Raw genomic sequence first — 26,417 nt, forward strand, 5'->3', positions numbered from 1 at the left:
GTGGCCCCGCCCCTCAATGCTGGGACCAACCAGAAGGTAGGAGGCTATGAGTGGCAGACGCGCGGACCAATCGGGTGGCTATAATGGTGCGGGGCCAGATGAGGTGAATCCGCCATATTAGGTTAGGAGGAGGATCCAACAAAACAGTGGGGAGCGATCGGCGCCTGGAGCCTTCCCCTGCCCGGGGGACCCACGCCGGACCGTCCCTCTCCCCATCGGGACTGGCCGCAGGCGGGTAAGGACCCCCCAGTGGAGATGTGGCGCGGCCCGGGCCGGCTTCCTGCGAGCCGCCCTCAATGCCCGGTCCCCGACCATCTCCCGCCAGCCCCGCGCCTGCCCGCGCCCCTGACCATCTCCCGCCGGGCCTCGCCTGCCGGAGCCGCTCTCCCAACCATTCCCCCACGGCCGGCCCTGCGCCTTCTGCCCTCCGCCCGGCCCGCTCCTCGCCCCAGCCTGGCCCGATCAGCTCTGCCCCGGCCAGCGGCCAGCCCGTTGCCGGGCCCCGGTCGGTCCCGCACCCTCTGCCTGGCCTGGTCAGCAATGTACCTCCCCCGGCCCTTGCCCGATCCCTTCTTCGGGCACCCAGCCCTGCCCCCCAGCCAACTCTGCCCCCTGCCCCGCCCGCCACTGCTTTCAGTCCCAGGCCCGGAGAGGGTCCTGCAGGCTGGTGTCCTGGCTGCCCTGCGTTGTGGGCACAGGCAGCGAATCCCTCCCGTGGACTCAGGCACCCACTCTGCCTTGCGTGAGTGCTGAGCCTGGGCAGCTACTCTCCTGGGGTCTGTTCAGCTCCTGAAAAGTGGGTTCCAGGCATGCAGGTTTGAAAGGAGTGGCCTTGACTTTAAATCCCATGGAGGAGTTGAGCAGCCCTCACACAGCTTGGCTGCCCTCGAAATATGGCCAGGGAGCGGATCCCCTAGACCGCGGGCGGCATTGCCTGAAGCTCTAATTAGGTTAGCGGCAATGGGGATAATGTTGCTGCTGCAAGACCTAGTTATTGTTTCCTGCTTCTCACAGATGTATTGACTGAAAAACAGGGCATTGAAAAAGCCTGGTTACCTAAAGCAGTGTTTCTCAACCTTTTTGATACCAGGGAGATCTCAGGGACTGGTGCCAGTCCATGGACCTGGTCGCTGAGAAACACTGACCTAAAGCACAGAGAAAAGCTGTGTGGGCAATGCCTGAAAGGCACTCACTCACCTGTGTGATCAATCAGACACGAATACATCCTAGTGGCTTCAGGACTGAGGGAAGGAATTGCTGCTAGTCACCTGCTCTAGATTGCAATGTAAACAGCTGTTGGAAGAGGGATAGCAAATGTTCAGTGTTGACATGGAGCTGAGACTCTATTCGAACTCTCTGTTGGATGGCCAATCTGTGAAGAGAAATGGCTGAAAACTTTCCATAGTTAATTTCTGGACTAACAAAAGTTCTGCAAGCATTTCAGTTAACATCACCTTTGTTGTTTTACAGTTCTTTGTTCAAACCTTAAATATTAAGGACTACATTCACAATTCCAAAGAAGTCAGTTGAGCTGTATTCAGTTTCCCCAGAAGAGAATTTGGCTTGAAGCATCAACTTATTTTAGGGTAAAAATCTTTCTGTTTCCATAGCGCCTCAGCATGGAGCCCCAGGTAAATCTCAGTGTGACTTTTAGAGGCGAGACCCAGAATTTCCTGGTTTCAGATTCATCAAACACCACCTGGGCTGATGTGGAAGTCATGGTGAGTTTTGTAATTATATTTAATATAGACAATTGTATTTCTTTTGAAGAAGCAAATTAAAGGAAATGTTAAAATAGATAATTGGTACTGTGAAGAACTTCTTAAAGTTCCTTTTTTGATGCAGTTAAACACAAGATCCTTTAGAATCTAGACTTCATTAAGCTATTAGCTATATCTGTGCTACATATTTCTGTCAGCATAGCTATGTTGGTCAGGGTGTGAAGAGATGTATCTTTGACCAACGTAGCCGTGCCCATAGAAGCCCCTAGTGTAGATGCAGTTAAACTGGCAAAACTGTACTTTTACTGGTCTAGCTTGTTTTATTTAATGGTGGCAGTGTGGTAAAAGTGCAGCTTTGCTGCTATAACCTGTGTCCACACTAGGAGCATTTTGCTGATACAGTGTAGACATGGCCTTAGTAAACTTAATCTAAAACTCAAATTGCCTTGAATACTAATCCAATTTGATTATCTCAAAATCATAGTGAAGTTCTTATGTTTAATATGTGAAAACTTTAAAAATGAAGCCTCTTTCCCCTCCCTTCTAATTCTTGGGAGTTGTAATCATGCTACCATCTGGTTTTTTTGGTTTTTTGTGTCCAACTCTCTAAATCCCCCCAATCTCACCCCCCTCATACCATTTATTGACATTGTCTAAAAGTTGGCTGAAACTAGCTAGTTCCAAGATTGTTATATTTTGTTGTGAAAGTTTGAATCATCATAGAAGATAGAGTTGGAAGGGACCTCAGGAGGTCATCTAGTCCAACCCCCTGCTCAAAGCAGGACTAACCTCCGCTAAACCATCCCAGCCAGGGCTTTGTCAAGCCGCAGCTTAAAAACCTCTAAAGATGGAGATTCCACCACCTCCCTAGGTAACTCATTCCAGTGCTTCACCACCCTCCTTGTGAAAAACTTTTTCCTAATATCCAACCTAGACCTCCCCCACTGCAGTTGAGACCATTGCTCCTTGTTCTGTCATCAACTACCATTGAGAACAGCCTAGCTCCATCCCCCCTGGAATCCCTTTTCAGGTAGTTAGAAGCTGCTATCAAATCCCCCCTCACTCTTCTCTTTTGCAGACTAAACAAGCCTAGTTCCCTCAGTCTCTCCTCATAAGTCTTGTGCTCCAGCCCCCTCATCATTTTTGTTGCCCTCCGCTGGACTCTCTCCAACTTGTCCACATCCTTTTTGTAGTGGGGGGCCCAAAACTGGACACAATACTCCAAATGTGGCCTCACCAATGCCGAATAGAGGGGAATAATCACTTCCCTCCATCTGCTAGCAATGCTCCTACTAATGCAGCCCAATATGCTATTAACCTTCTTGGCAACCAGGGCACACTGCTGACTCATATCCAGCTTCTTATCCACTGTAACCCCGGGACCCTTTTTCTGCAGAAATGCTGCCTAGCCCGTCGGTCCCCAGTCTGTAGCTGTGCATGGGATTCTTTCATCCTAAATGGGGGACTCTGCACTTGTCCATGTTGAACCTCATCAGATTTCTTTTGGCCCAATCCTCCAATTTGTCTAGGTCACTCTGTATCCTATCCCTACCTTCCCGGGGTATCTACCACTTCCCCTAGCTTAGCGTCATTTGCAAACTTGCTGGAGATGCAATCTTCCCCATCCTCCAGATCATTAATGAAGATGTTGAACAAAACCGGCCCCAGGACCGACCCCTGGGGCACTCCGCTTGTTACTGGCTACCAGCTAGACATGGAGCCATTGATTACTACCCGTTGAGCCCGATGATCTAGCCAGCTCTCTATCCATTTTATAGACCATGCTTTCAACCCATACATCTTTAACTTGCTGCTAAGAATACTGTGGGAGACTGTATCAAAAGCTTTGCTAAAGTCAAGGTGTATCACATCCACCACTTTCCCCACATCCACAGAGCCAGTCACCGCTTCATAGATGGCAATCAGTTTGGTCAGGCATGACTTGCCCTTGGTGAATCCATGCTGACTGTTCCTGATCACCTTCCTCTCTTCCAAGTGACTTAAAATGGATTCCTTGAGGACCTGCTCCATGAATCTTTCATTTGGCTTGTCTGAAAGTAAGAAGTAGAGTCTCCATATCCTGTTCTTTCCCACAGTTACTGAGGACTCAAAATTAGGCTTTTTCCACCATCAAATGCACTGGATAGTCCACAGTCTCTTAATTCCCCTCCCCACCAAAACAGATCTAGGGAAATAATGTATCTTAATGATTCTCAGCCTTGGTTATGGCTGATTCTCCCGAAACTTGATCTTTGTTCTGAGGCGTAGTGGAATTGTTGACATAAGAGTTATCAGCTTCTTTTTATTCTGGTGCTTTTTTATGTACTGGTTTGCCCTTTGGACAGAAGTATTTATCTTCCTTATAAAATGTGTGCGTGAACTCACACAATCACTTGTACCAATCTGTATATCATACAGTTGGTGACTGGTGGCTGAAAAGTGTTAGCTTGGATTTGCATTTCCAACATTTTCTAGTTAAACTCCTTCATTGGGAGAATTCACAATTCCAGTAGCCATAGCAGAAATAGTGCACCAAATTCCTTTCTGCCTGCAGTAACTCCTCATCTTTTTCCTGGGTTTGTTTTTTTGGGTGTGTTTTGTTCTTTTGTTCATACTTTCACAAAGCTGCATCTTGACATAATGGGCAAATATCAGCGTATCCCTCTTCTTCTTATCACTATCTAAGACGAGGCAATTATCTTTGATGCATCTTGGGAGAGGGTGCTGCATCACAGCCCTCATCCTTGAATTCAGGAACTGAACATGCTAGCACCCTTGAGAACTGCATCTTAGTCTTCTGGAAGGAGTTGTAGTTCAGATTCAAAATTCTTTTTGGCATGACAAGTTATTCAAATGTTTCTAACGGGCAGAAAAGGACAGGATCATCAGGTCTTTACTCCTCTCTCTTACACAAGGAGTGAGGGACAGGAGTTAAATGCAGCGCTTCCTGTAGCTACATTGAGACACTTGAGTGCTGGGGCGGAATCTCCAAAACATTGTGTTGCAGTTTCTCAGCTGTGAGCTTTGCAGATTTATAAATAAAATGGCAACTATAAGCCTGAAGAGAGATTCTATTAGGAATGCTGAGACCACTTTCAAAAGGTGCTGATTCTGGGGTATGTTTTTGGAGCAGCTGCATTTTATTGTCCTGAACTGGTACACTGATTGTAGTTATTTCACTCAGGAGTTGCTCATTTCTCAGGAAACTACTGTATAAGAAACTCAGCTTTCACTTGTCTTCCTTTTCCATCCCCACTGGTTGTCTCTGCATGGAACAGGGTCTTCTGTTAATTGAAAATACAGAATGGCTGTATCAAACCATTCTCCTGAATCTGAAACATTTGAAGTTAGCGATTCCATGTGGTCCTGCAGTGCAGTGTATCAGGTAGTGGGTAATGGAGTGAATGAAGTACCTTACTCTTACTGGTGCTTGTGTAGCTTCAGTGTCTGGGAACCCAAAAGTGAAGCAGGTATGTGAAATAAAGGCTCTTCACATGAGTAAATGGTCTACTGATTGCTTGTTTGTGTAAAAGTGCAGGTGCTTAACAATTATTTGCCTCAGCCTCCCTTGATTGCAGAGTGTTTACACTGAATAGGACCATTAACCCTGGGTAAATCCCATTTCAGTGGGAAGGTTGCTAAATGAAGCTTGGTTTTGGGTGTATATTAACTAAGGAAGAAGGGGTCAGAGGGCATGTTGCCCTTGGTCATGATAGGTATTTAAATTGTATAAGGCCTAAAGGAAAAGGGGAGAGAGAGTGACATAACTTGACTGCAGAAAAATGGATTCCCTAAAATGTAATTGAGCTCAAATGAGAGACAATGGGAGGAGAGAGAGTTTAACCTTCTCACCTATTAATAACTAGGACTATCTGAGAACTAACAAACTCCTGTCTCACTCTGTATTTTTACTTGCAGGTGAAAGTTTCATTTGATCTAAACAACATTCAGATCAAATACATGGATGAGGATAATGATGAGGTACTTACGTTATTGATTCCTGTTGTGTGTCCTAAAACATGGCTGCTTTATTGTGAGACCAGTAACCAGTTGATGGTTTGTGGATGTTTGTTCAGGTGACTGGTGTGTGTTTAATGCAGCTCCACATGCAGGATTCACTTTGCTGGTTTCCCATCTTGTAAAATGAGAAATTCCTGTTTAAAAAAGGTGGAAAACTGCTGTCCTGTTGCCATCTCCTCCCATGGCCTAGTGAAAACCTGTAGTAGTTCCATGTTGTTGGGTGGGAAGGATTCATATGGTTGTAATTGTGTTCTCATCCACTGCAAAGCCCTATCTCCTTATTCCATGCTGCTTCTTATGGAAAATGTAGGCTTATTTCTATGCTTTGAAACATTCAAATTTTCTGCATGTCTTATTCAAACTCTGTTATCTCTCTGCGCTGCTTCCCTTCTGAGTGAGTAAATTGCCTACTTGTCATGGTTCTTTTTAGGTAACTTCCTGCATGGCAGAACCTGACCTGCTCACTGCCTCTCAATAGATCACAGTGAAACTCTCAGATACATACTGTAGCATTCAGGAGCTATGTTTCCCTATTTGGTGGCTCACAGCTCTTCTCAAATGCTGGGAGAAAAGCAAACACTTCTGGAAGCTTTCAATGAGCACCCCTTTCAGTACTTTACCTTAGCAAAGGGATCAGTATTGTGTTGTCTCCAGAAAAAGATTACAGGAAAGGAGTCTCCCTTTATGTTTTAAGGTACACCTATGAAGACTAGATGTGCTCTTTGTTAAACTTCATTCCAAAATGCTAACTGATGACTCATTGACCAGGATCTTCAGAATCAACAGTGCTGTAGTGATGAAATAGGATCTGTTTTAGGATAACAGATTAGTAACTTTTCTGTGCACACTTCCTGCATCAGGCAAACTGTAGGAGATGGGGCCGGCTTGTGTCTAATTCAGATGAGCATTACCCATTGCGTGGTAACAGGTTAGACCCTGCTCCTGTGATTTTTCTGTCAGTTGTCCAAAGACACCGATTGAATCTTCTCCAACTTGCTTCTAGTCGATAGGATTGTGTTTGTGTTCTAGTAGTGCCTAGAGGCCTCAATTGGGGATTGGAATACGAACCTAGTAACAACAGTCCCTGCCCTAAAGAGCTGACAATCTAGGTTAATAACAAGATGCCGCAGGATGAAATCACACATGGGTGGAAATGGGGATGAGGTAACAATAAGAAATTTTATTTGAAAATATATTTTCAAAAATAATTGTTAGAACATATGGGGAGTAGTAATAGGAAATATTAATGATGTGGTGGCATTTGCTTACTAATATTTCTCTTCACAGGTCTCTGTCAATAGTGAAGGTAAGTTATTACATTGCTTTTCATTCTTTTATTACTATTATTTTCAGTAAAGTAATGACACTGCTTAAGTTTCTGGGGAAACATGGCACTACTGGGTAGTGCCAACTTTGGGCATATCCCTGGAGAGGAAGGAGGGTCTGCTTCTGAAAATCTATAGCACTGCTATTCTTAAGACTTTCCTTTTAACCGTCCTTCTGTCACCTCCCTGGCTTATAAGCTTGGCTGGAAACTATGAAGAAAGATGGTTTCTAAACTGTTATTAAAAAGCCCGTGGAGTATTGACTACATCCTGTCGCCCTCATGGAACTGTCCTGCTTTAGTTTTGTATGAGTGGCATCTGATCAGTCCTTCCTCTAAAGTTCACTGGATGGGGAGGCCATGCTTGGGTGTTGGTTGCTGACTTTATCATGTTCCTCACTCAAGCTCTTCACAAATGAAGGGCTCCTTGGTCTATCCAGACAGTAGGTGTCATGAATTTCTACATAGGTAGGTCCTGATACTCAGGTCTTCTGGTGAGTTCTAAGTTTTTTGAGGGGTTTTTTTGTTGTCCATTGGCTGGCTATATGGGAATTATGAGAAATGGGTAGAAATGAAGTGAGGAATGTTACATTGTCAGGCTTCGGGTGCATATACTGTTTTTTGTGCTACTTTTGTAAATTGCAGAACTCCGTTTAAATGCTATTGAGTCCCTGTGGGAGAGCACTCACTTCCTGACACAGGATCCCAAATGGCATATGCTAAATGCCCCAGATTATGTCTAGGACCTGGAAATATTCACACATTTCTTCTCTTTCTTTTAGAGGAATATGAAGAAGCTCTGAAGGTAACTGGTCCCTGTAATATTTCTAATGTCTTCAAAAATCTCTATAATAGAAATCCAGGTAGTGCTGGATTTTTCTCAGGCTGTCTGGCATGTGGGGAATCAAAACAGCCTGGTTGTAAAGTTGTCTAGTTTTAGACACTAGTTTGAAGACTTCATTAGAATAATTCTTCAGGCCAGGATATTGTTACACTGACTTCCCAAATGTTTCCCATCTTAAGTAACAAAACCGTATTCAGAGAATGTAAAAGGGCATATAAAAGCATGGTCCTCCAGACTTAAGGCCTCACTACATATAAGCTCCAATCTTGCATTCCTGTATAATGTAAACTTCAGTGGCAGTGATGCTCAGTTGCTGTATCTAAGGTTAATTTGTCAGAGGAGCTGTAAAGCAGTAAACTACCTGACATATAACTAGCACAAGACAAATCCTTTCATCACTTGGTTCAGTTTTGAATTTCTATTCTGAAATAATGTTTAAATATTCAAGAAGAACAGAACTGTGAAGTAATGTTCTCTATAGTCATCCTGTTTATCCGCTCACGTAAACTGCTCTGTTGTAGATTTAACAAAACCAACAGGACATCTGTCTGCTATCCCTTCCATTTATGACTTTCTAATGATTGTGTTTGATAACAGAGACCAGCTGACTAGTTCAGCATGTCACTGCTTTTTTAGTTTTTCAGCCATACCATTGTAGTGTAGTGCTGTCTCTGTAGGAAAGCTTGCATGTTGCCTGTGAAAAGTGTATATATCATGCACTGTTTACTTAGATTGCAGTTAAGCAAGGAAATCAGCTCCAGATGAAAGTGTATGAAGTAAACGCCCCTCCAAGTGAAACTTCGCATTCCTGTTCCACGCAAAGCTGTGAAAAAGCTGGAGCAGAAAAACTCTTTCCCAAAGATGGAAAGAGACCTCTCTCACACTATTCCATGCTGGCTCAAGCCTTAGGGGAGGACTTAAAGGCTGAAAGGGAGACCACAGCACAGGTAGGATACAGAGCTGTATCGGTTAAAACAAATGGTTCTGAAATGTTTCACTTTAGAGCATATGCAGGCTGGTAATCACATACCTTTACATGAGATGGAGGCTTGAGTCAAAATTCTGCCCTCAGTCACACCTGTTCAAACCCACTGAAATCAGTAAAGTTGATTGGATGTAACTGAGGGAAGATTTTTGGTCCGATATTGGGATTAAGAAGTCCTTAATGTTGAGGAAAGAGTCTTAAACTTTAGAGGAGGTGTGATTGTTAGATTCCTGAAACCTTGATTCCCTCTGTAATTCTCAGCTACAAACTAGCTGCTCTCAAGTAATTTTCTCTAGATTGCAGTGTTTAATTTTGCATTTAATGCTAATAAAGCAAGAAGCTTTCAGTAAGGTTTTAGCCTGATAATCTGTATGTATGCAGACAATGGCTTGCTTACGTGGCTTCTGGTGTTCTACTGAGAGACTGAAACTCTGTTTATGGTAAAAGGTGTTTGAGGGGAATATGTTCTGAACTCTCCTAGCTGTTTATGGATTCGGGGAGGGGTGGATATATGGATTTGGAGATGGTGCTTTTGCTGCTTAATCCCAAATTGACTAGAGATACATACAAGGAAATTGTATTTACGGGTTGCACTTTATTTTTGGCTTTACAGCAAAAGCTAAATCAAAATGAAGCTGAAGGTACCAATGAAAAGCCTCCAGAGTGGTTTACTAGCTACATGGAATCAGTAAGTGTTTCCTTGGATCTTTGTCCTCTCGAAGGTTTATGTGGGGAGAGGGAATTTTGTTTCTTCCAAGTATAGGTCTGGTTAATCTGCTTTCCTTAAAGCACATGGCACTTGGCTTCTGAATTTCAAGAAGCCACCACAGTTCTGTGGTGTAGCCATTGCTTAAGATGTCCACACTGAAAGTTAGAAGTGCTCCATCCCTTTTCAAAGCTGGATTGTTCCTTGTTAAACATTCACTACTGTTGTCCAGTCTGGTTTTAAATAATCTTAGCTTTGACAAAAGTTGGAGTAGTTTAGGGATTCTCACTCTTTTTCATTGGGAGACTCCCATGGTAGAATCCATGTTGCATTCCAAACAGCCATTAGGATCTCATGCTAGTCTTTGTCCTGGAAAACTTACATAAAACATGCTGTTGCTGTTAGAAAGTCCTGTTAGACCAGTTCAACAGGTGTAGCCCTCAGGGCTTCTTGATACTTGGAACCACAACATAAACAAAGCAATTAAGAGAGACTAGACAACTAAAGATGATATATCCACTGCTCTCCTAGGAAGTAACATAGACTGTTAAAACAAGGGTGTTCATGATGTTGTTGATTGGTTCCTTCATACACAGGCTCTCAGGAGACAGGACTTGCCAGGAATAAGGACTCAGCAGTTACTACCTTCCTGAAACTAATCCAAGTCATAATGATCCCTGTAATAACAGCACCACAAACTAAGCAGCCCCTTATAAATAAGGAGCTAGCCAGTGTCAGTCGAAGTAGGAGCTGGTATGTAAAGCCAGGACTCCTCTATAAATGAAGGCTGAAGACCTACTTGCTGTGTGGGAGGGTCCGTGCAGACCCTGAGTTTAAGGGGAAATACTAGACTTACCTAACTCGCAGAGTTACTTCACCTGCCTGGGAAGCTGTGGCATAGAGTCCGTATTTAGAATCTTCTTTGCTTTTCTGATACACGCTTGATTCATTAAAATGAGTGGTTTAGTATTTTGTGAAATCCCAACTGAGTCTCTGGTTGATTTCGATTGATTTCAGTCTGCAAGATGCCAAGAGAGGAAAAGAAATTAACTATGAACGTTCTGACTTAAAAATTGGGGACATTGGGATTATGTAGACCAAAACCTAGAGTTGTCTAGGAAGGTACCATTGATGATCTTCTTCTTATCCTCAGTTCAGAGAACAAGTAGTTAAAATAACTGTTGAGAAACTTGAGCAAAAACTAAGTGAGAAGCTCATCCTTCATAACCAGCCTTCAGAGTCATCCAGCAGCTGCACTACAACAGCACATCTAGCTCCAGAGACTCAGTCAACACACGGCAGCCAGTGTGACTGGCTAATCTCCTGTAGCAACTGCCACACCCGGATTGTGGGGATCCGCTACCAGTGCAGGTACAGTCTTCTTTCTTATGGCCTAAATAGCCACTGTAGCAATTGATAGATACTGAAAGGAATGTTCAGTCTGACGTATATTTCCTCTGTCACTCAGAGCATGCAGATTGAGCCACTTGCATTAATTTTATTCCATTAGTACCTCTGCTTTACAGCCCTGAGAGGCTGATAAGCGCTTTGATCCAGTGCAGGGGACAAAATACCATCTACTGTACTGCAGTATATTTTACAGGGAAAGTTACGTAGTCTTTCATGTCCTCTGTCGCAAAACAATCCACAGTCAGTCAGTCCTGGGTTGGGTAAGGTATGTTTTAAGATGTGACGTTAAAGAGGAAATGACTCAATGTCTTGATTGGAATTGGGTTGGAAGGAATGTTCCAGATAGAGGTGGCTGCACCAATGAGAGAGGTGGCTTGTGCTCCACCCAAATAGTCTTGCCTTATATGCAGAGGTTCCAATAGAGGAATTTGCTGCTTTAGGGAGATGAGGATGTTACCATATGAGGATTTCCTTTACTACTCTCTTCTACACACACTAATTCCTTTGTTTGCCTTTTACTTCCTTTGCAGTGTGTGCCCAGCCTACAGTATCTGTGAACCATGTGAAGCAGGGATGTATGCACACGATCCTAATCATATCTTGTTGAAGTTACGGAGACCTGTTTTGTGTGTCTCTGAGACTTACAACATTGGTCAGTTCTCGCCTCGTCTCCCTGCTACTCTGGAGCAAGTTAGGTAAACACTTAGCTGCCTCAGTTACATGGCAATGTTCTTCTGGTCTGCAGGAGGTAGTCTGAAAATGCCGAGATTTGGGGTTTTGCTTCGGTTTTTATGACTGTAGATATAGAGGAAAGCAAGAAGTGGAAACTGACCTTTGTGTTGTTTCCAGAATCTGGAATAGATGGCTAAGCAAAGTAGCATGTATCTGTGCCACATAACATTCAAGAATGTCTTAGATCAGTAGTTCTGCGGCCCATGTGTCATGCCCAGGGCCATATGGGTAGTTGTATGTGTAATATTGTGTGATGTGGCCCACATAAAACACAGAGAGCTGCATATGCAGTCCACAGTGGTAAGTAGGTTGAGAACCACTGTCTTATCACTTCCACCTTCTTGCTAAAGAGTCTAATTAGGTAGAGGTTTCTTCTCCTTTCTATCCCATAGCTGGGTTCTACAGCACCTAAAGAGCTCAGCATGTCCCTATGATACCACATCTGTTAGTGTGACTTCTGTGAGTTAGCTCTTCCATCAGCGCCACATTACTATCCTCACCAGCCACTCTTCAGGCATTGTCACAGATTTCCTTCCATTGGGAAATGTGCTCTTATGGAGATGTCACTGAGCTATTGGCCATAGAAGCCTGAGGTTTCATTCAGTGTTCCATGAAACATTCCTGAGCAGAACTAGAATTACGTTGTTGATGGAAGCTGAATTACAGTTTGGTTGCTAACTGTATGTTGTACAGAGCTGGATGTCTTTATTTGCAGGCTCCAGAAACAAATGGACAAAAGATTTTTGAAGGCAGAGAAGCAAAGATTACGAGCGGAGAAGAAACAGCGCAAGGCTGAGGTCCGAGAGCTCAAAAAGCAGCTCAAGCTGCACAGGAAGATTCATCTGTGGAACTCTGTCCATGCACTGGAGATCACCGGCTCACCTGCTATCAAACCAGAGAGCCTGCAGCCCAGTGCCCTCATGTAAGGAATGCTGGTACTCGGAGCCGTGCTTCTTACATAGCTGTGCTATTTCTCATCTCTGTGATGCAGTGAGGTTAAAATGCCATGTAGAATTTTATGAAATGCTAAACCCTAAAAACTCTCACTCATGGCAGTTGGATTCCATAAGAGCTTTGCCCTGGTGAGGACTGCAGGGTTTGGCTCTTAGATTGCTGCTTATTAAAATCCTAACCCTTACCAAAAATCTGAAAACCGGTATATATGGAGCATAACCGGGGCATCTTGTGTGAGCTGGGAGAGAGTGAGGGGTTTAAACTTGAGGTGGTGTGATGGGGTGTGGGAGGGGAGTGTAAATTGAGGTTGACTTAATGACTAATTTGAACATACTGCGTTTTCCTATGGTCTTCCTGACTGACTCCTTTTGGAATCTAGTCTGTGTTCCATGTACACAGGCTTTGCACAAGACCAAGCAGAGGTAAGAATGAAGGCTGTAGTACCCTTGTGTCTCATTAGATGGGAGTCTTTCATTTAGAGAAGCCTGCTTTGAGTTTTTCCATCATTTTACTTTATTATGCATGTACAGATTTAAAACCTGTAACATCTCTGGTTTCTCATCCCCTTAAAATCAATGGGGTGTACTTTTCCCCTTTGCATATGTCTGAATCCAATTAACATTAGTGGGAGCTACTTATACTTATGGAAAGTTTAATAGATCCACTTATGTTACCTATTTGCTAAGTAGGAAATGCATTCCCACTTCTTTTAAAGGACCCCAATTTGAAATATATGCAGGACCTGAAACTGTATTTAAATTGACATGTCCTAAGCCCCCTGCCAAGCTTTGAGGGGGGAAACATTTAAACCAATCTATTGAAGATAGTCTATGCAGGGGGAAATAGAGGCTGACCAGATACTAATGTTCTGATTCAACAAAGCATTTCAGTATGTGTTTAAGTGCTTTGCTGAATCTAGGCCAAAGTACTGTCAAATGAAAGTAAAGCAGCTGGGAACAAATTCTGTCTAACTTATTTCATTGATATTAATCTGAAGTGCTGTAACTATACTAGAGGAAATTTTCGGAAAAGTGGTTTGTTTGGATTTTTTTGGATCCCTGTAAGCAAAGGAAGACACACTGCTTAAATAGTGGTATTCTAAAACTAAGTTGATATTTATTTAAAGTGTTAGAGCTTTGAATCTACCTTCGAGAGGAGAACTGAATAGGTCTGTCTGCTTCATTCAATCAATTTCAGAGTGGGTTCTGTGCTTTTGCTCTGTACTCAGGAGTCCTATCCAATCCTGCCCAGCAGTTGTCCCTACACTGAGCGCAGCATTCGTGGATGAGAATTTGCCTGACGGGACTCATATACAACCAGGGACCAAGTTTATCAAGCATTGGCGGATGAAGAACACTGGCAATGTGGAGTGGAGCTCAGACACCAAGGTGCACCTGCTTTCCTATTGCTTTGTGTACACTTGTAAATCAACTGAGAAAGTTCCAGGAGGTAAAGTTTGTATGTGTTGGATATGGACAGGGATTTTGGTTCTGACTGTGGCCAAAGCAACACCTGCCTCAGGTTCTGGCTAGTCCGTAGAAGAAGAATACAGTTCTTGCATTCCTCAGGACTAGATGGCACAGGACTGAAACAAAGGGGTTAATGACCCCGTAACTTTAGGAAACTATATTGAATTAGTGACTTGTCGGGGGGGGGTTCCACAGCATGGTTCTTCTGTCATACATCAGCTTTTGTTGTTTCTGTCATACATACAGATAGATATCTGACCATAGCAGCACAGCCTCTTCCTTTCATTAGTCAAGAGCAAAATTCACACTGAAACATCAATATTTGGTCAGACTTTGCTGTGTTTGTGACTTATGTAGAAAGTCTGAAGGGTCGTCTGCTGAAAGAGCCAAGCTGGTGAGTGTGGTGGAGGTTAGGCTGCTAATAAACTAGTTGGTTTTGATTTTTACTCTTCAGCTAAAATTCATGTGGGGAAATCTGACTCTTGGATCTTCTGAGAAAAAGGACGTGTTGGTGCCATCCCTGCCAGTGGGGCAAGTGGGGATTGTCTCGGTCGAGTTTATTGCTCCTGCTCTAGAAGGGACCTACGCGTCTCATTGGCGACTGTCTCACAAGGGGGAGCAGTTTGGGCCCAGAGTTTGGTGCAGTATTGTTGTGGACCCCTCCCCAGCTGCTGCCTGTCTGGAGGGGAATCAGAAGACCTCTAGCCCTAATCTAAAGGATAAAGCTTCCTATAGAAATGAGGCAAGTATCCCAAACTGATATGATGGAATCTGCCTGTGGAAGAGAGAACAACAGTGTCTCTGTCTACTGTGTGCTGGGGAGTAGTTGCTTCCATCCTCCCCCAGTGTTGATCCCATGTTGGGGATTGTTTGAAACAGATTGCCTAACTTTGTTGCTGTAATAGTTGATTTGCCGAACCTGGAATTAATTGTCGCAATGTATTATAGCTGCTTTTTTTGGCTTTTGTTGTAACTGAAACCATGCAAGCACCTCTCTTACAATATTTGCCCCTGTCCTTAAGGCTGCAAAATGGGTGGAATGAGGCCTTTTTCATATCCGTACTGTCCTCCTACGTAACATTCTGGCTTCATATTTTACATAACTATTGTTTTGGGTCTCCTGCAAACATCAGAGAGTGTTGCATCCCAGAGGCACTTTTAGATTATTTCCCTTGGCCCTTGGTTTTCTGCAGGAGGTTTCTTCAAAGTCAGAAGCAGAAGCCCAGCAGGCTGGTGAGGGGATGGAGCAGGCAGACTTGCCAATGCCAGCCATCCCTCTGAAGATTAAAAATATCCCCTGTGAGAGAGAGTTTTACATCCCGTCAGTTGATCTCCTTACTGCTCAGGTAAAAGACTACATTAAAGGCAGAAGAAGGAAGTGGATTTTGTGTCCTGATTTTAGTAAAGTGCAAAGATAGTCATAGGGGTTAGTTGCCTCTGTATTCTTGAACTGTCAGCTGTTTTGGGGTCCAGTGCCACTACAGTGAGAATGCTGTGCATCTTGTTACCCCAGTAGAACCCATCCACACTGAGTTATATGGGCATCTTCCCTCCTTTGCATTTAACAAAGGGGCATTTGTATGTGCATTGCTTCCACTGTATAGTCTCCCTCTTTCTGGTCATTCACTGATTCTGAAAACTCAACTCTTCTTCTGCCTTGGACTTAGCAGTCCTAATAGAAAGTGGCAGGCTGCTGGAAATTTGTTAGGCACCTGGAGAAGTGGAGTATATTTATTTATAATAAAATGTGGTGCTGCTAGGTTGTGTGTGTGGGGGTGCAGTGCAGGGCCCACTCATGGAAATTATCTGGGATTCCCTTCTGTAGGATTTGCTGTCCTTCGAGCTGCTGGACATTAACATTGTGCAGGAACTGGAGCGAGTGCCACACAACACTCCTGTTGGTAAGAAATGTCTTAAATTCTGGTACACAGCATCTCCTGTTCCAGGACATCCTAGAATAGAGGAGTCGGACTTTGGGTGCTAATCCTAAAAATGGCTAAGTGCTTGAAAGCATGCCTTTTGTGTAGCAGGAAGTCTCCTCTAATGCATATAAACTTTCTTTTGCCTTCATTCTCCAGACATGACTCCTTGCATGTCTCCTCTGCCACACGATAGCCCTCTGATAGAGAAGCCTGGCTTGGGTCAGATAGAGGAGGAGAATGAGGGGAGTGGATTTAAGCCATTATCTGGTAAGCAGTCTCCCTGGGAGTCCCCAGGAACATTTCCTGTTTTTCTAGATTGCTAGCAGCTTAAGATTTATAAATGGGAACCAGGAACCCCACCTGCTGCCACCACCAAATGCAGCAGTGTGTATTTCCAGCTGCCTTTGTGGCAACCTTTTCATTGTTAAATTGCAGTTGTGGCCTGACATGCAGTGAAAATGGTCTCTTCTTACTCAGCATTTCTGCTCTGCCTCTGAGTCCAAACTACTTTAGTGACTTAAATAAATATTTTCTCCAGTTAACCCTTTCTATGGAAGAGCAAACAAGAATGTCTGGCTCATAATCTACCTTTGGCTGATCCACTCTGATTGCAGGATTCACCTGACTTTTAGATCTCCTGAGAAACAGTGGTTAGAAAATCCCCTTCTGACTTGTGACCTCCCTCTGAAATTGATCCAGAACCTCCCTTTGCAGTTGTGCATTATGCTCAGAAACAATGCAGTTTCTATGGTCCACACTTTTCCCAAGACTCTACCCACTCATATTTAACTTAAAGGAAGTGAAATCTGGAATGCATCTATTTTGAAGTAATAACATTTGAAAACCTAGAGGTTTCCTTGGGCTAGCCTCTGCCCTGGTCAGGCTGCCTTTCACACAGTCTATATGATACACTAGTTGTACTAAAATAACCTGGGGTACTTCACTTGCAAAGTGCTAATTGAAGCCTGCTGTCCTGCAGATGCCCACATGGTGAAAATGAAGCCTGAACATCCAGTGAACTTGGAGGAAGGGGAAGAAGACATGAGTGGGACTCAGTTTGTATGCGAAACAGTCATTCGCTCTCTCACCTTGGATGCTGCGCCTGACCACAAACCCCCTCAGAGAAAGAAATCGCTACAGAGTGAGTGCTCCTCTCAGCTGAATTCTGTGGCTTTATTTTATGTTGTGCAGCTGAACACTGGTACCCTGAAGTTGGTACAGCATTTTAACTATTTCTGTTTCTTGTATTAGGTTCTCTCCAAACACTACAAGACACTTTCAGTTACAGTATAAAAAGTGAAGAAGCTATTAGGACAAAAAGTAATTCCATTTCCAAACTCCAGGAAATGGAGTCAAAGAGCCATCAGACAGAGGAAAATATGTTTGGTAAGTGAACTGGATTCTGAGGTTGGAATGGACCACTGTAACCATCTAATTTGACCTCTGATCTGACCTGCTTAACACAAGCTGTAGGACTTCCCCAAAATAGTTCCTGTTTTGAATTAGAGCCTTTTTTTTTTCTTTTTTTTTTTAATACCCAATCAATGGGGTCAAACGTGTGTTTGAATGCCTCAGAATCTAATGACTTAAGATTCTGATGAATCCTGTGATAAGAGTTGTGATAAACTCTGAAGTACAACAATAAGTCTATAGAAGGGAATCGTGTTAAAAAATCTATATTGGTACTTTAACCAAGCAGCATTTGAAACAGTTTTCTTCTGCAAAATGGAATTAAACTATTGGGAGTTAATGAAAACTTGAAAGGGGAATTCTAGTTGGGTATGTGTCTGCTATAACACTAGGCGAAGGACCTGGTTTTCAGCCTATGTTAGTGCACACAACTACATGAGAACACTTCTTGCTTTGTGTGGATAATTGAAAATCAGGCTCTTATTCCTAGGTCCTCACTGTAATTAGTGTGCATGTTGCATTTTGCATTTGCAAAGTAATATGACCTATCCCTTTCTCATATCCCCTCACTTTTTTCATGGGCTAAGGTACACTCTGGAGATCTGTACTCCGCACTCAGTCCCTGAGGAGGTGAGTTGTAAGCCCTATTGGATCTTTGTGGCTGTGAGATTTCAGCTACCTGCTCACTTCTGGGGTACCTTTCTGACAGGTACCAAGAAGTAGCGCAGTTCCTCATCTCTCTGCCCTGAGTGAGTGTTGTGTAAACAGAACCTGATATACAGCTGGAAGGCCAGGCAGTAGCAGAAACAAAGTGCAACCCCACTAATCGCATGTGAAAGGGCATTCAGAACAAGGTCTGTTTCCCGGCCAATCACATGTACACCAGGAGGGGGGAAACCTGGCCAGCCTTGGCACCATAAATCCTACAGTAATTTGAGCTCTTGTCTTGTGTTTGTAGGCAGATGGTGCCTTTGTGCCAAGCTGGTATTACTGGCAGAATTCTAGTATACAATTCTTTTTCTTCTGTTAGAGAATCTTGCAGTGTCTGAAGGAGAAAATATCCCTGGAGAGCCCAGTGACGCAGAGTATGACGAGGATGATGATGTTAAGGATGAAGTTCAAAGCCAAGTGTCCTCTGCTTCTTCAGAGGATTATATCATTATCCTCCCTGAGTGCTTTGATACCAGCCGTCCGCTGGGGGAGTCTCTGTATAGCTCTGCCCTCTCTCAGCCCAGTTTGGAAAGAGTAGGAGAGACTGAAATGGAGGTGGTGATCCCAGAAGGAGAGAACCAGCCCCAGGTCCATGATCTCAACAATATCGTAACAACTTCACAGCCGTTGGATGCAGTACCATTGACCCCAGAGCTCGTTGGCTCCCTACCCCAACCACAAAGGTATGGAGGATGAGGGTGCTTCTGCGACAAGAACAAAATGTTAAAGATCTGTGTGGGGCACCAGGCACCAAGCCTGAGCCCTGTGTGCAAACTGAAGAAGTTACAGTTGTGCTGTTTTAAAAAGTATATGCAAATCTGAATGTCTCCAATTCTGCTGGACCTTCTAAGGAAGAATCTTCTGTACAGCCTCTATTGATTCTAGAACTGAAGTCTGCGGGTTTTGTTTGTTTTTTTTACACATTTTTATATAAAAGCTTTTTTTTTTTTTTTTCCCTTTCCCCAGGAACCCCTCTTCTTCTCTGAGTCATAGTCTCCAAAAACCAAATGTGCCATTCGCAGAGGAAATACCTTCAGCTGTTCCTGATCCAAGAAGAGAAGGTACCTGCAGCATAGAATATAAATTCCATAGGTGGCTGTTTCCTAACATGCATGCTGGGGTCGAAGGGTGCCTAAAGAGAGGGATTTGGAGGAAGGGATAGTGGCCTTGCGTATCAGCTCAGGAAAGAGATTCTCTGTATAAAGAGTAGCATGGAAGTTTGTGGGGGTAGTTATGGGAGATCATGCATATACAGGGCATTGAGGTAGGTGTAACTAGCTGAGCAAAGAGGGTGGGAGGCACTGAAATAGGACACGAAGATCATAAATAGGGCGGGGCAGAGTTATTTGGGGCCTTGAAGGGGAGGAGAAAATATAGATAAGCCTTAACACTTATTAAAATCTGTGTGGTATGTTCCGCAGATACTACTTAGCGCTCCTAATCCCAGGTGTTGAGGTGTGACTGAGGACGCCTGTCCTATTCTGAAATGTGAACTTCACACACAACTCATTTTATTCTAATAAACTTCAGTTCAGCTGCAGTTTTGTCTGGCTTTAATCCTTCTTTGATTATAATCCTGTAAAACTAGTTCTGTTATACTTTTGGCCTTCAGAACATCTCCTGGCAATGAGTTCCACAGGTTGACTTTGTGTTGGGTGAAGCAATACTTCCTTTTGCTGGTTTTTAAACCTGCCTATTAATTTCATCAGATGACCCCTAGTTCTTGTGTTTATTGGAAGGGTAAATAACACTTCCCTATTTGCATTCTCCACACCATTCGTGATTTTATTAGGCCTCTATCATATCCCCCCTTAGTTATCTCTTTTTTAAGCAAAATGGTCCTAGTCTTTTTAATCTCTCCTTGTATGGAAGCTGTTCCATACTCTTAATCATTTTTGCTCCTTCTCTGTACCTTTTCCATTTCTAATACATCTTTTTTGAGATGGGGCAATCAGAAGTGCACGCAGTATTCAAAGTGTGGGCATACTATGGATTTATTTAGTGGCATTATGATATTTTCTGTTTTATTATCTATCCCTTTCCTAACATTGTTAGCTTTTTTAACTACCATTGCACACTGAGTGGATTCTTTAAGACAGCAATCCCTGATGACTACTCTTTGAGTAGTAGGAGCTAATTTAGACCTCATCAGTTCTTATGTCTAGACTAGGAAAAGTGGTGGAGGGTCAGAGATGTGCTAGCTAATCCTGACCACGTTTCCTAGCACGGACAGATTTTAGAGGCGGATGTTGCTAAGCCAGAGGTGGACCTCCCAGGCCTCCCACAAAAGGCCCTGTGGAAATCAGTCCATCTCATTTGTGCTTTCTGAAGGCAGAGGGTGCAGGGAAGTAGTGCAGTGGGGATGAAAGATAAGAGGCAGCACCTCTCTACCCCTATATTTTCCCTCTCCTTTTTATCCCATGATCCCCAAACACTGGATAGCTGCAGCACCTAGCTTAGTGTATGGTGAACAGTCTGCCTACAAGCTTATGATATCTGTCTTCAGTTTAGTTTCTTGTGGATTGTAGGAATCTCACTATTCTCTTCAGTTCACATGCACAAACTGCAGCTGTCTACTGTGCCTATTGGCTGCACCTGCTCACTTGATTTGCTTTACTTTTAGAGTCCAGATACGAAGACTTTCCTGGACCAGGATCTTCAGGAATTGAAAATAATAATAAATTGAAGTGCCCAGAATACACAAGGTAATTGAAACCGATCAGTTATAATTTCAGCATTGAGCCTGTGCATCTTGGCCTTGCATCTCTTTGAACTAAGGCAGGCATTTAAGGTCACGACATTCTTTGTAGGGTGGAGGGGGGAGCCTGTCTTATCAACATTCAATTCAAGAGTTCAGAAATTAGTGCTGAAATCTGTCGGGCCAGATCTTTAAAAGCGCTCTGCTCTGATTTATGCACCTAGATGAAGGAGCCATAATTGATTAGCACTTTGAAAATCTGGCCTTTGCCTTGTATGCTTCTGGTGGAGCTGAGTCCTTCTGAAAATCTGGTTTGTTGACTCCAGGTTTCTCTCAGATTCTTGGGTCTTGGGGAAAAATGTAAAATTAAAGATAAAGTGAGAATGCAATCAATTTATAAAGAAGATGTTGGGAGTTGGAGCATAGAAATCTAAAAAGAAAATGGCCAAGAAATTGGGCAGAATATCTGGTTACGTAGATGGGACCAATAAAGACCAGAAATGGGTAATGGTAAATCTGGATATTAGGGTTCTGGGAGAGGTATTTGACATGCAACTCTGTGTGCTGCTGCATACCTACATACAACCCTATAGATATCTGTGGGCAAGCAAATAACGATTCCTCTGTCAAAAGCTGTGTGTCTTGAATGTGCTCTTTCTGTACTTACATAAAACATGTTAATAAGGTGTCTTAAAAGACTGACCTTCACAGAGAGCCTCTGAATGATTCCTTTGGATAATACCCCTTTTTCTCCAATGGGAATTAAATTTCAGTAGGTTCTGTAACAGAACTGCAAGATACTGCAAGTGAAATACACACTTGACTTTACTGACTTCATATAACATCACACTTCTCCACAGACACCCTCAAGGAATCAGCATTGCAGGAGGGCTGGTTAAAGGAGCTTTGTCTGTTGCTGCCTCTGCCTACAAAGCATTGTTTGCTGGACAGTCCATTGCAGAACAGGTATGTGCCTTACGTGGGGTTTTTTAGAACTGTAACCTTACATTAAAAATACTAATTATGTGAATTTGTTGCCCTGCATAGAGTTACTTCTCATTGTAAAACTCCTGTCCCTTTACTCTTGGAATCGTAAAATAGTAAACAGGTTAGGCGGTAACTGTTTCAATTGCAGATTCAAGCACTGACTGCTTTAGGAAAGCCAAACAACAAATTGTTAATTGGGGAATACTAGTAATCCTAGCCGTTCATACAAAGCAATAACTGGGTTTTGCAGGCAACTAAATAAAGTAAATCTGAAAAGTCTGATCCTGTCAAAAGGGGACTGGCCTGTCATAGCTGAGCTCTGTGTGGTTATCAAACTGAAGGTTATTCCTGTCCTGCAATATGATTACAATGCAAAAACTGAGGGATATGCCACTTCCTTTGCCTGGAAAGTTTTACAGGTAGGTGCTGTTGACTGAGTTCAGATGAAGTTACAGCAGGGAGTGGCTTGTGTAAGGAGCTGATGCCATCATATTCCAACATACTGTAACTTTCAGCCAACTGCAGAAGAATTGCTTCAACCAGTCACAGCCCAGAAAAGTCCATTGCCCTTCAGTGATTCACCTGGGTCCAGTTCAGCCATGACCTTTTTGGATTGTCCTCAGACCCTTGTTTTATCTAGTGTAATAAGTCATCTGTTGCTTGGTTAGCTGTGCTTTTTGGGATTGGCTCATCATCTCATCATCTGCCACTAAGAAATCTAAGCAGCTGTTTAAGGCTTTGTATATTCCAGTATGGCCAAGAACTGTTGAGTCACAACATGGAACCCCAAAAGTTGCAGATGGAAGAGACCATGTCTACACTGCAATACCTGTATACTACACCTGTGACGGGCCTGTACCAGCTGACTTAGATTCTCTGGGACCCTCCCACCTCACAGGGGCCTAGAGCCTGGCTTCAGCCTGATTTGAAATGTCAACACCACAGTTAAACAGCCTGTTAACTTGAGCCCAAGTCAGCTGGCATGGGTCAGCTGTGGGTTTTTAACTGCAGCAAAGACATAACCTTTGAGGTCTTTTTCCATCTAGTCCATCCTCTGGCCAGGGAGCTTATAATGGTTATTTTAATGAGTAACTAAAGAACCAAGTTACTCATTAAAATAATTATTTGCTCATGGTCCTAGGATTATTCTGGGTTTTATCCAGCAAGTAACTTGCATTGATTTCTAAACACATCCTGATAGCCAAGTAGCACCTAAAAAAAATCAGTTAAAAAAATACATTGTGTTTCCTTGATGGGATCCTGATTTTTTTCTAAAATGTTATGTAAACTAAGGGCAGCCAGGTGGTGCTTTTTGTGAAATCACTAGCACTGCCTAGTACTAGCCATAGTGCTGGCAGATGCCTCAAGCGTCCCAACATGACTTCTGTTCTAACCTGCAGTATGTTGCTCTTGGGTCCCTTCCCGATTAGAGATTCTCTTCATGCACAATTTTTTTTTATGTAGGGTAGTGAAATGTACAACTACATATAAAGGGGGCTGTACCTGGTCCCTGCCTCAGAGCCTGTAATTTGAGGAGTAATCCTCCTGTTGACTGCAGTATGGTAGGACATGGGAACCTTGATTCATTTGGAACACGAGTTGCTATTTTAATTCATCTCTGAATGAGTAGTGCACTAACCAACCAGCTGCACCAGCCAGCCTGTGCAGACTAATACTAAATGAGACCCTAAAAAGTGAGGTCAGAGACTGTAAACAAGTTCAGCTGCAAATAAAGCTAAGATAGACTTTTATAAAAGATTTTAAAGTTAAAGTTTTCTGCTTTGAAATAAAGATGACTATTCAGTCAGTCAGTATCTGAATTTTAAAGGATTCTCTTTTCTTTAAGCAGCCTACAACTACAGAAGAGCAGACTGCCATTCACTTAGCCACTCTGTGTGAGATGGGATTCTGTGACAGGCAGTTAAACCTGAGATTGCTGAAGAAACACAACTGTAACATAGTGCAAGTAGTTACTGAATTGCTTCAAATCAACAACAATGACTGGTACAGCAGCAGATATTGACTCCTCCTGGTAACCTGTGCACCCATATCTGAGCAGACTGTTATTAAACACCGCAGCAGCAGACTCCTGCTTCCTTCTCTCTTGGAGTTGGGGGATAGAAGCAGTTCAGTTCCATTTTTCTTGAACTCTTGATTTGTTCCTTTACTGAAATCTCAAACACACCACCTGTGTTAAAGCATTTTATGAATCAAAGACCAGAATTTTAACTTTAGTTTAGACACTGGATGGATACATGAATAACTTTTAAATCTGATTTGATATTAAATCTCTTGTATCAGGGAGTTCAGTAGAATGATTTTAAACTTCTCCAACACAAGTGAGAACTTACTCTTTTACTGTGTAAGTTGGTTTTTAAGCAGTTGGGATATTTTGTTTTGCTGATTTCAGCGAAAACAAACATTGGGAGAGGGGCCAGACACTGCTGTTTAAATGTAATCTCACTTAATTTGCAAGATCTGCACACGGCTAGCCAGGATGCCACTTCTGGTGAGAATTTTTTTTAAGTAACTGACTTTTTTTAATGCATGACAGAAGTACTAATGGATTAAAAATACATACTACACACACTTTTAAAAAAACAAAGGGGGTTGCTCACGTGAAAGACACCTAAAAACCATGACTTAAAACTTATTTTAAAATACTGAAAGTATAACCTATGTTTTAAATATACTTAATGAAGTTCAGGAATTTCATTGTTTAATTTCACTGTAGATAAAACGAAGCATGAGAATTAATTCACCAGCAGCTCCTGAGCAGTATCTGTAATAGTGATAGTACACAATGTATTTCTTGGGCAAAGAAACACATAGCTGCATACAATATTTTCCTACAAGTAGAATAGAACTGAAGGAAAACCCCGCCTATGAATCCTTAGGAACTTTTTGCCAAGGATGAAGGTTTGACTGTTACTTTTTCCAAATCACTGTAGTGCTAGTCTTTTTTGTTTTACTGATGAAGAAAGAATGTGATAGTTCAGGCCTTATAAGGGGGTGTGAAGTCTAATCGTGTTTGGGAATGTGAGTGGGAGTGTGACAGGTGGGATTTGGTTGACTTCTGGTTTTAAAAAAAAGCATTAACTCCAGCAGCATTAACTATCCAGTCTTCTTGATGAATCAGGGTATGCATATATTTATAGAGATACCACAGCATGGGATTCACTTTTCACACAGAGGTGCAATTGTGGCTTATGTGCAGTATTTGAGAGAGAGAGAGAAATCTGAGAATTCCCCTTGAAACCTGCCAGCACTAGGATTTGATTCTTGGGAATGACAAGAAACCATCAGCATCCATTGCTGTGCAGTAGTGTGCCGATGCTTCATAACTTAGAACCCAGGCATTGACAGCTGTGTTGACTACATTCCTATTTTGAATCTGTCATGGGGTTTAAGTGTATTTTTTCCTTGCTGCAGTAAAACTCAGACCACTGATTATCTAAAACGTATTAAATTCTGATCACTGCTGCTTCTAAGTAAGGTGTTGTTAATGTTTTGGCAGGATGTGGCTAAAGAGTCCAAAGCATTATCAGTATTGTGATTGACTATATAATCATTAGCCATGCAAATATAAATGAGTTTATTAAATAAAGTATTAGAAGGAAAAAACAGATACCATTTTGTTGTTGAAAACCTATTTTTATAGAAGATGCAAGATAAAATTGTTAAACATTTTGAAATACAGTGAGACTATTTTGCAGTGTGTTTTTCCCCAGTACATTTCTATCTGCTGTGGACCAGTTCTAGATAATGCCTCACTTGATAAAACTACCCTTTAATACTTTTCCATAACCTACAGTTCTCGTGCAGACTCTGGTCTGTAGTGGTGTAGCTCAAGCTTACAGAAGAATGAAATGGGGAGGATGAAATGCAGTTGCTGGTGAGCATATTTCCTTAACCAAGATTGCTCAACAAGAAAAAGATTTTGCTCTTCATACCATGATAGCTAAGGTGGTATTTAAAAAAAAAAAAAAAAAATCCAGTTTAGTAATTGTTAAATACTAAAAGATTTACAAGTAACACATTTCAGTTTGAAACCCTTTGAAGTGTGCAAGACTATTCTTTTTAGTTTCCCTATTCCTAATGCTTGGGTTAGTTTTACTGTTACAACTCTAAGCCATTCTCCTGTATCCTGATAGTTTTAGCTAATTTACGCTTGGACTTAAGATATATTTCTGTTGGCTTTGTATATTTTGTTTATGGACGCATGATATAATTTATAATATATTCTATAGTGCAGATAAGGTATTTGTATATTATTTAGAATAAGCACTTTAAAGTCTTCAAGTGTGATGTAAAAATAAAAACATCTTTGCCTCAGTCTTTATAATACAATTCTTAATTATTTGTTGTTCAAACTCTACTAGCTGCCCATGTGCAAGTGGTAGCCTCAGACTAGAGCGACACCATGTGTGTGACAAGTGCAGTTTTGATATTATGAACTAGTAGGGTATTTTTTTTCCCACTTAACTACTGCAAATTCCTTATCAAGAAAAAGGTTCATTTACA

The 26,417-nt window shown here is 42.5% G+C and overlaps 1 protein-coding gene across 2 annotated transcripts; it reads left to right on the forward strand.

The window, feature by feature from the left end:
* Nucleotides 1-107: 107 nt before the first annotated feature.
* NBR1 (NBR1 autophagy cargo receptor) lies at nt 108-26,374 on the forward strand. Of its 2 annotated transcripts, none has more exons than XM_067541418.1 (22): nt 108-235; nt 1,611-1,721; nt 5,640-5,702; nt 7,029-7,047; nt 7,848-7,870; nt 8,641-8,856; nt 9,508-9,582; nt 10,754-10,971; nt 11,541-11,705; nt 12,458-12,664; nt 13,925-14,084; nt 14,620-14,907; nt 15,359-15,511; nt 15,991-16,066; nt 16,244-16,354; nt 17,067-17,228; nt 17,339-17,473; nt 18,528-18,891; nt 19,175-19,269; nt 20,832-20,913; nt 21,767-21,872; nt 23,740-26,374. In XM_067541418.1, the coding sequence occupies exons 2-22, from the start codon at nt 1,620-1,622 to the stop codon at nt 23,914-23,916; spliced, it is 2,997 nt and encodes a 998-aa protein (XP_067397519.1). In that variant the 5' UTR covers nt 108-235; nt 1,611-1,619; the 3' UTR covers nt 23,917-26,374. The 2 variants fall into 2 exon arrangements, with proteins under 2 accessions (XP_067397519.1, XP_067397520.1); XM_067541419.1 differs by having other exon boundaries at nt 23,743-26,374.
* Nucleotides 26,375-26,417: the final 43 nt, after the last annotated feature.

The sequence above is a fragment of the Emydura macquarii genome, unplaced genomic scaffold (assembly GCF_026122565.2).
Source record: "Emydura macquarii macquarii isolate MOO-44397 ecotype Brisbane River unplaced genomic scaffold, CSIRO-AGI_Emac_v2 contig_629, whole genome shotgun sequence".
NCBI classification, from domain to species: domain Eukaryota; kingdom Metazoa; phylum Chordata; order Testudines; family Chelidae; genus Emydura; species Emydura macquarii.